General features: G+C 40.8%; 1 protein-coding gene across 1 annotated transcript in view; it reads right to left on the bottom strand.

The window, feature by feature from the left end:
• The window catches only part of MOSPD2 (motile sperm domain containing 2), a 45,638-nt gene that overhangs the window by 25,405 nt on the left and 10,178 nt on the right, over positions 1-10,055 (bottom strand). The window contains exons 2-3 of the mRNA XM_007952831.2: positions 4,206-4,361; positions 2,241-2,327 (exon numbers count right to left, since the gene is read on the bottom strand). Coding sequence (XP_007951022.1) covers positions 2,241-2,327; positions 4,206-4,361 — 243 coding nt within the window. The remainder of the gene's footprint in view (positions 1-2,240; positions 2,328-4,205; positions 4,362-10,055) is intronic.

The following is a 10,055-nucleotide window of genomic DNA, read 5'->3' as shown; positions in this document are numbered from 1 at the left end:
CATTTGACTGCTAACCAGAAGGCTGGTGGTTCAAACCACCAGCCACTCCTTGGAAGGAAGGTTGGGCAATCTACTTCCATAGTGATATTGCCTCAGAAACCCAAGGAGGGGTCGCTATGAGTCGGGTATGTATGTACACACACACACACACACACACACATGCACACATATGTATATAAACCAAAAAAATCCAAATCCACTACCATTGAGTTGATTCTGACTCATAATGACCTTACAGGACAGAGTAGAACTGCCCCATCTTTCTCTGTGGAGTGTCTAGTGGGTTTGAACCGCCAACCTTTTGGTTAGCAGCTGAGCATTTAACCACTGTACCACCAGGGCTCCTTACAATACCATATTTGTTACATAAATCACCTTCTACTTTTGTGTACCAATCATGTCCCCCCACTCCCCACTAGGTAAGCGCCTACGCATGTTTCTTTTTTTTAACAGCAACATGTACAAAAAGTCCGGGTAGTGGTGCTTATGAAAATGCCTCATGGGAGGAGGATGCAGTTGGCAAACAGATGTAGAAGGTGCATATAATTTGTGAAAAATATGGTATACATATATATATAATTCCTTTTCCCTTGACATTTTTCTTCATTTATATTTTACTTCTCAGATTAAAAACCTCTATTCTTTCTTTTAAATGAAAAATACTGTGCACATGGAAACCTTAAATTAAAGAGCAGTGAAAAGGTAAACTATTTTTTTTCCATAGGAAATATACAAATATTACAAGTAAGGGAAAAAGAAAATACAATTGAACACACAGTATTTGCTAGTACCTAAAAGTCTTCTTTATTCTGCTTGTAGAACAAGAAAGCCATTGTTATCATCAAGCAGTAGCACTAATGTTCCCCCCAGAGAGAAGGCAAGAGCTAGGGCTTAGCTGGGTTGTGCATGTGGGTGGGGAATGGCAAACCGCCCAGTGTGATGGCAGCTGAGACTGAATAGGAAGAGTGGTGAGAGGAGATGCTAAAGAGAGAGAAAGGGCTGGGCATGAAGGACTCTCAATGAAATGCTAAGGTGTTTTGATTTTCCAAAAAGAGATGCAATGGCACTTCATGATTTTAGGCTGTAGATTGGCATGACTAGATCAGTATTTTTAAAAGATTTCCCTGGCAGTGGCTTAGGGGGTATCTTGGAAGAGGTTAAGGAGACCCAACCACTACCTGAGAAAGGGTAGTAGGAGGGAGACATGAGGAGACTAGGGACTGAACTAAGGAAGTGGCTGGTGAAAATGGAGACAGGGCTAAATTTAGGCTATGTTATTGGGAAGAAGCAATGATGAGCCCTGGTATCTGTCTATAGTGTATCTGAGCTGGGAACTGCAGAGAGTGGTCAGGTGGTATATGTCCACTTGTGTTGGGTAGGAGGAGGTGGGCAGTCACTAGGTAGCTGGATATATGCACACGACCATACATCCATGGAGGTAGTGTGGGGTCATCATGGTGCATCACCCAAGGTGACTATGCCAAATGGAGAATAAAAGAGGCCAAGTAAAGGAATGAACCCTGGGAAATACACATTCAAGGTGGAATAGGAGGAATGAGAAGATGAGGTTGAGAAGGAGGAGCCAGGGACAAGAGGGAAATGTAAAGAGAAGAATTACTGTCAAACAGGAATAAGTCACATGCTATGCAGAGGGGAAGGAAGAAGAGTGCGGAATGTGCACCAAATGGACTGGTCCTGATTCCTCAGTGTGGGCCTCTAACGCTCTTGCCTACTCTTTTGTACAAAACCAAGTTGGACTTTGGGGAAGGAGATGACTGAAGAGTAAGAAGGGGCTTGTCTGACCAACAGACATGTGTTACTGCTCCTCCCACTATTATACCAATTGAGGAAGAAGCCAAGGGGAGAGGACTGTGGGAAACCTACAAAGGAAAAAAAAAAAACTCCCTTTAGAAACAGCTCAAATGATTTTCCATAAAAAATACTGGGTTGAATTTTAACATCAGTCAGATTAGAAAGGAGATCATGATTTTGCTCTCAAACAGTTCATTGTGCTACAGGATGTAGCACTTGCCTTCACTGCTTTCCTAACTATAATGTAAACAGTTCATACAACAGAGATTTGATACTTGGTCAAGATGATTCTAATGCTCCCCAACGGTAGGAAACTTGATGTGTACTACATTTGAAGAAAGAAAATTCTGCTTATTATTAATCCAGTTGCCTTAGATAACTACATCTCAAAATCCTGAAAAGCCAGTATGTAAATTAAATACACTTACACAGTTTGTTCCCTTCTTTGTCATAACCGTGCAGATAAATCCCACCAATTTCCAATAACCTTCTGGGAATGGAAGATTCATTCAGGTCTAAAAAGTGATAAACTTTGATCAGAAATTGTAACTTAGGGTAATAGTAAGGTAATGTTACTTAGTAGTTTTGATGCTAAAAAAAGTAGCTTATTCAATATCTGTTAAGAACCCTTGGCACTAAGAAATGGCCTTTCTTACCATATAAACGAACTACATAAACACGTAAGTAAAAGAAATGGAAAAAAAAAAATCTATTTCCCTCACCACATAAGCCATTATTTGGTGTGGACACATTTCAGTAATCAAATTTTGATTGTGTTTCACACAATGGCTTACAAATGGATATTATTATTTTCGGACCTTCAACATTAACACATCCGTCGATACCCATATTATAGCTTCAGAATGTCAAAACAAGACAACAACAATATGGTGTTTTCTCTACTAATTTCTCCACTGGAAAAAAAAATATTTTTTTAACAAAGTTCAATGTTCAGTAGAATCTGAGGCATTTTATGACCCTGAGGCAAGTAGAAAATAAGTCAAGAAAAATGCTAGATCCCTCAGCAGGAAGAACAAGAAAGGGCCTGCCTAGTCTCTAATGAGGTCAAGGACCAACATACAGCATGTCAGCAAATGCTAAAATGCTAAGGCGTTGGTTTTGTTCCCTAATAGTTCTCCAAGAACTTTAAAATTGTCTTTTTGCTTCTCCATCCCTCTTTCATTATATAGTCATTGCTTCCCCAAAGAAACCAGCACTTATATGTAAGGAAAATATTACTGTGGTGATTAAAGGTTTATTCTGTAATTAAATGATTTAGGAATGTTAGATTTCTACTGCTTTGCTTGATTAACAAATGCTTCCCTGTTTTTTGGAATTACCTACAGTTTTTATATTTCTAATCAAATTAGTTCTTAAATACTCCTTGTCTCAAGGAAGACTGGGCACAGTGTTTGCTCTCGATTTATTTGTTGACTATTTTGTATTAAGTCACCAGACTCAGTCGGTGCAGAGTTTATCACTACAGGGGCAGGGGATCCTTTAGACCTAATATACAGCAGTACTTACGACAGTCTCTCCTTATTACATATTTAGGACTAGAGAGGTAATAGGTAACCTTTTCCATTAAGAGTTCTTATACTTACAGGCTATCATGAAACTCCCTCTAAGATTTAGAACTCCTATTTTTGAAAAGTAATGAGATTAAAGAAAGAGGTAGTCAAGGATCACTAATTAAGCCCTGATGAAACGTGAGAAAAATTTCAATCTAGTGGTGGCCTGGAAAACGCCTATGGGGCATATTGGCTCAGTAAAATTCTCCACTTCCCTGTAGGGAAATTTCTTGCCTTACATGTGAGAGATTCAGGTTTGATCCCTGGCCACTGCTCCTTAAGCACAGAGGCTTGCAAGGTGCTAGGATGTTGAACATGTTTCATTGGAGCTTCCACACTAAGACAGACTAGGAAGAAAGGCCTGGCGAGCTACTTCAGAAAATCAGCCAATGAAAACCCCATGGCTCACAATGGTCCAATATGCAACCAATCGGGATGGCACAGGGCCGGGGAGAGTTTCATTCCATTGTGTACGGGGTCACCAGGAGTCAGGGGCCAACTCCACTAAGATGTTGTCTTGGTATTGTTTAATGGACCCGAACTATCCAAACACAGATTAAGAGACTGCTGAATGAAGAATCTGAGTGTGATTCTGCTCCCTGGTGATATGAGTTCCTGATGAATGATCTTATTTGTAAGACTTACTAATCAGAAGCTCCTTTGAAATTGTTATGTGATCTTTATGAAAATTATATTGTTATTTATAATGACTGCCAAGAAGATCTGCAAATAGACACTCAGATAAACATAAAAGATGGATATAAAACAGTTAACATTTAGGCAGGCAATAATATTCTGTCACTGCTAAATGGAATAGCTTACCATTGACAGTAAATTCTTTCCTCCACTGAAAACTCTCATCAAGCATCTTCAGCGTCTCCTCTATGACGTTATGTCGCCAACATAAGTAACTTTCAACCCAGTTATCATCTTGCTGTAGTTTTTCAATGTCACGTGGATCATATTTATCTAACTTATCTAGGGAAAGACAATAATAAATACCCAAGTCAGATTAATTATGTAATGGATCACAAACACTAATGGAAGCTCTGGTGGCATAGTATCTAAGGCATATGATTGCTAACCAGAAGGCTGTTGGTTCATACCCACCAGCCACTCCTCGAAAGGAAGACTGGGCAATCTACTTTCTTAGAGATACCTCTTGGAAACCCAAGGACTGTTCGCTATCTATGAGTTAGAAATATCTTGAGGGCAGTGAGCTTTTCTTTTTGTTTGTTTGTTTTTGGAATGCCAAAGGAGAAGAAAGATCCAAAAAACAAAACTAAGCTATCTGAGGATAAAGATGGAATTCAGATAAAAATGTAGTTTAAGGGACTAAAGGAATTTCTGAGTGTGAAGATGATGAAGTTATGTAAAGACTACAGGGTTGGTTTTACGTAAGCCGGTGCAGATTCAAAAAACAAGACTATGATAAAATATTTGGCACAACCGTTCTCTCTAACTATAAAACAACATCTGAAAAGATGAATCATTTCATCTGAACTTGAAATCCTTACCCTAATCAATCAAAACTGAAGACATTTTATCTGCAAAGAAAGGACTAGGCTGTATCTAAAAAGACATTTGTTTGGCAAGCCTCATTTGAAAAAGTGAACTAAAAGCAAAATGGAAAACTGGCTATGTATGCGGCATTATGGTAGTTAGTCTTTTCAGGCTTAGTGGCCAATGTTTCCAATAACTTATTGGAATAACAATTACCAATAGTAATCATTTCTTATTATGTGTCTACACCCCTACTATATTCTTACGAACCTCTAGTCTTGATCATTCTCCTTCTGTACTGCTCTCACCTTTCCTTTAACTGAACTCTCCTGGTCTCTGCACAACCACCTGCACATTTAAAGTCTACCATTTTGCAAGACCCCTTTCAAACACTTCTGGAATTTTTTTCCTGAACCCCCAAGTAATTCCTTCCTACATCTGAGCAACTATAGGACTTGAACCAAGTCTTTCCTAAGGCACTTACCACATTTGCCTTGGATATCCTTACTGGCATATAGGCCTTATCTTCCTGATTACTCTGCAAAGGCACAGGGTGTGTACAGCCTAAGAATCTTCCAAAGCAGACTGCAACCGTGCCAATGAAAAGGTATCCAGTAAACATTTGTTGACTGAATCTATTCCTTCTCCATTTTTTTTTTTTTCATCTAATGGTACCCTCCCAGGGTGCCATTCCAAAAATTCCCTGGCTCCTCAATTTCGTTCACTGTTTTGCATCTACTTAGTTGCCAAGTGTTTTGGATTGAATTGTGCCCTCCTCCCCCTATATATGTATTGAAATCCTAACCCCTGTACCTTTAAATAGGACCCTCTTTGGAAAAAGGTCTTTTGTTATGGTCATGAGACCATAGTAGAGTAAGGTGGCCCTAAATCTAATCACTTCTAAGTGGTGTCATATAAAACGAACAGGATAGACACACGCAGAGACAGAAGAGGGAGACTGATGTATCTATCTCTAAGCCAAGGAATGTCAAGGACCTCTGGTGGCTCCTGAGAAGAAAGGCCCCTCCCCTATGAGCCAATGCCCTGAGTTCAGATGCCCAGCCTCCAAAACTATGAGACAAAATATTTGTGTTCTTTAAAGCCAATTACTCTTGGTATTTTTGTTATGGCAGCTTTGGTAACATTAAGTCATACCAAGTTGCATAGACTCTAGCTCTTTTCTATTTGCATTGCCTTTATTTCAGGGCCTCAGAGATAATAGCTGAAAGGGCAGGAAAACATAAAGTGCATGCAGAGAATTACCTTCTTTGAGTCTCAATTTCCTAATCTTTAAACTGTTTTATATACTCATAGTGTTGCTGAGGATCAGATGGAAAAGTGCACATGAAAAATATTTGGACATTTAAGATATAGTACCATGAAATATAAGATTAGCCCATAAATCATGCATTTGCAGAGCATTACTGAGGACATGGCTCTTAAAATTCAGGCTCAATTTTTCCTATCTATAAAATAAGTGGTTCTGTAGTAGGAAAAGGAGCTCTGGTGGTACAGTGGTTAAAGCATTCAGCTTCCATAAGATTTACAGCCTTGGAAACCCTATGGCAGGAGTTCTACCCTGTCATCTAGGGTCATTGTGAGTCAGAATCGACTTGATGGCAGTGGCTTTTGGTTTGGTAGTAGGTAAGCCTTGGAAAATATTTTTGAGCTTTGCTACCCACTAGGCACTCCTTGTAAGGAAGGTGGGGCAACCTACTCCCGTAGTGATAATGCCTTGGAAACCCAAGGAGGGGTCGCTATGAGTCGTGGTGACTCGAAGGCACATAACAACAACAAACATTCTAAAATTCATTGCTGCTAAAAGCACTATTTTCTCTGATGCTAGATGGCATTTGTAAATTAGATATAAAAGAGTTCATGTGGCTTAGCATTGAGATGGCCCCTGGGAGCTCCTGGCCCCTAAAGAAAAGCTATCAGTGTTGGCCACTGGATCGATAGCTAGGCAGGTGTTCTCCTTGAAATTACAGGCTGGCTCCATCCGTTTTTAAGAAGATTTCTGCCAAACACCCATGTCAGAACAGCCATGGTTTACCTGCCAGGCATTCTTCCAAACAAAAACCATGGCCTATGAAACAGTGACCAGTTCAGCTGGCAACTCAAACCTATCTGGTATACAGAACTACTTTATGCATACTCCCCATTTTGTCACACCAAACATTAAAAGGACCTGTACTCAATGGTCGAGATTAATAAAATTAATAACTTCTAATGTGTCCAGAAAACAAGACCCAGGGTTCTAACTGCCATCAAGAGAGAAGAGCTGGAGTTGGAGTGGAGCGTGTCCTTCGAACTGAGATCCCTGAGCTGGACCTCCTTGGCTGAGAGGCAGAGATGCCTGGCAGAGGGACTGTGGCAGTGGAACCAAGAGGCACCCGACAGAGTGGCACTAGTCTGCGGAGGGAGAAAGCTCAGTGCTTCTGGGCAGGAGGCTTGTTGGTGGAGTGGGGTGTGCCTAGATGTACCTATCAGCAGAGCTAAAGGAGCTTTGTAACACTTGTTGGAGCAGGGCAGAAGCCAGGCTGAGAAGCCAAGGGCCAGAGAGGCATGCCTGAGGGCACAGCAGAGGGGAGATTATCCTGATCCAAGAACTGTATCCCGAGAGCATCCTGAACCTGAATTGTGTCACCTGTTATTTTCCTAATAAGCCCCATACTCATGAAAAAAAGAAAAAAAAATGAAAACAAGTCCTTTGTTACTTCATCAGGGACATTCTAAAATAAAACTGCCCCCCAAGCAGACATTGTGAATGCAGGCAGTGAAGAATACAATGGCTCTTAGCCTTGTAGCCTTGACATGGGCTAAGGGGTCAGCAGTCTTATACACCATTGCTTTTGCATTATCAGTACAAGTATCAACACAGTGAAAAAGGAAAATAACATTGTAGTGTTATTGTAAAAATAGTTTTGATCTCACAGACTCCTCAAAGAATCTTAGGAAGCCCAAGGGACCATGGACCACGCTCTGAAAAACCACTGACGTAGAACAGTCCCTGACCTGCGGCAAATAGTCAGTAAACGTGAGCCACAAGAAGAATAATCAAACATCAATACTTTTATCATTATCACTACCACTGCTAGTGCTACCGCCAGAGATACCATAAACAACAGTCCCCTTTACCGAGAAAGAGAAAGCCCATTGCTCTTTGATAACTGTCAGGGATTCAGATTTCGAAATACACAATCTCCATTTATATGAAAATGATTAATTACTCTTATTAATAGAAGATATACTTACCTAGGGAATGCTTATTGGTCAGCATTACCCCTAAGAAGGTGGGAATAAAAACTGAACGGGGGAGAAGGAAAGAGAGTAGGAGGCCTAGAGTGGGGGAAGTGTCAGAGGTGGGGGAGAGGCAGGAGAAAAGGGGGGTAAGGGACAAAGGAGATGAAGTGGGGAGAGACAGAGAGAGAAAGATGAGGAGGGCAAAAACAGAAAGAAAGGGGCACAGAGAGCGAGGGCAAGCTGAGCATTGAAGGTAAGGAAAACATGGCCAGGGACATGTAATAATTGTGCTTATGGCAACACAATTTGATGCTTTCAAACACAGCCCTCAGACAAATGAACCTCCAAGCGATCTGGAGTTTTCAGAAAACCAGTCTCCACATGTTACAGGAAGAAGCGAAGGATGTATACCCAAAAGGTATCTGAAGACATACACACAGACCCACACTCTCCCAGGCCATGATTTTGAAAGATTAACTCTTAATGAATAAAATATTGTGATGAACAAGTGACTGGTTTTAAGGAAAAACAGATGAGCTTAAATAGGGTTTTACTTAAACCAAAACCAAACACACTGCCAATGAGTCAGATGCGACTCACAGCAACCCCTCCTTGGGTTTCCGAGGCGGTATCTCTACGGAAGTAGATTGCCCAACCTTCCTTCCGAGGAGTGGCTGGTGGGTTTGATCCACCAGCCTTCTGGATAGCAGTCACATGCCTTAAGCACAACAGCACCAGAGCTCCTAAGGTTTACTTAACCGCCTTATTTCCTAGGAACCTCTGAGACTTTCCACTTCTGTGCCATGCAAAGAAATCCAGCCACGAGTGCTTACCAAATTACTATGTGCAAAATGCTTTGTTGTTTTTCAGAATATTTTTATATATTTTAATAAAATCATGAAAAACTCAACATTATTACGGATAGTGTCAGGTTTCTAATGGAAATTATTTTAATTTTTTAACTTTATATCTTCATACATTCTCTTTAAAAAGTATATTGGGTGCTGTAATTAAAAGTCTGGTTATTTATACTAAATATCTGGGGACAGTAAACCTGAAAGTTTAGAAACACAGAACTGATCAGCTGTACAGACCCACAGGGGTCCCAGAAGCCTGCTCTCTCTCCTTGGCTATGCGAGGACCAGAGAGCTCACCCTCTCACGGCACACTCCATTCTCATCCATCATGGCTCCGACGGTGGTTTAACAGGACAGAGATAGGAAAGCATAATTACAAAACCATAGGCTTAGACTGTTAGGCACTAGAAGGAAATCTGAAATTCATTCCTAGAGACCTGAAAATCCTAGACTTAGGTTTACTGCAACTAGTCTTTAGAAGAAATCTAAACAAACTGGAGAGTCAACTCTTCTGTATGAACCCAGACTTTACGAAGTTTAAAAACGTAAAATAACTCGCTCTTACAACAGTAACTGATCAGATCATGCTGCTGTTAGGTACCATCGAGTTGGTTCCAACTCAAAGCTACCCCATGTATGATGGAATGAAATGCTGCTTGGTCTGTGTCATCCTCACAAGAGTAAGTGTGTTTGAGCCCATTGCTGCAGCCACTGTGCTGATCCATCTTGTTGAGGGTCTCCCTTTGTTCTGCTGACCTTCTACTTATGAAGTAAGACGTCCTCCAGGGATCAGTCCTTCCATATTACTTCCAAAGGAAGTCCTGGATCGGGACCATAGCCCCAGAGGACATCAAGCTCAATTGGCATAACATACTACACAAATCATTGTTCCACCTTCTACTGTGGCTAGTAGCGACTGAGATCTTAAAAGCTTGCAAGCTGCCATCTAGATGCAACGATGTGTCTCTCCTCATCCAGGGCCAAGAAGAATGAAGAAAACCAAAAATTCATGGAAACAATCAGTCCTAGCAACTGGTACACCATCCGATCTGCAGCCTATACGACTATG

This window comes from Orycteropus afer, unplaced genomic scaffold, assembly GCF_000298275.1.
Source record: "Orycteropus afer afer isolate SDZICR_OR568_19922 unplaced genomic scaffold, OryAfe1.0 scaffold00360, whole genome shotgun sequence".
NCBI lineage: Eukaryota > Metazoa > Chordata > Mammalia > Tubulidentata > Orycteropodidae > Orycteropus > Orycteropus afer.
Note: the sequence above shows the minus strand (reverse complement) of the source record. Positions and strands in the feature narration are given on the sequence as shown.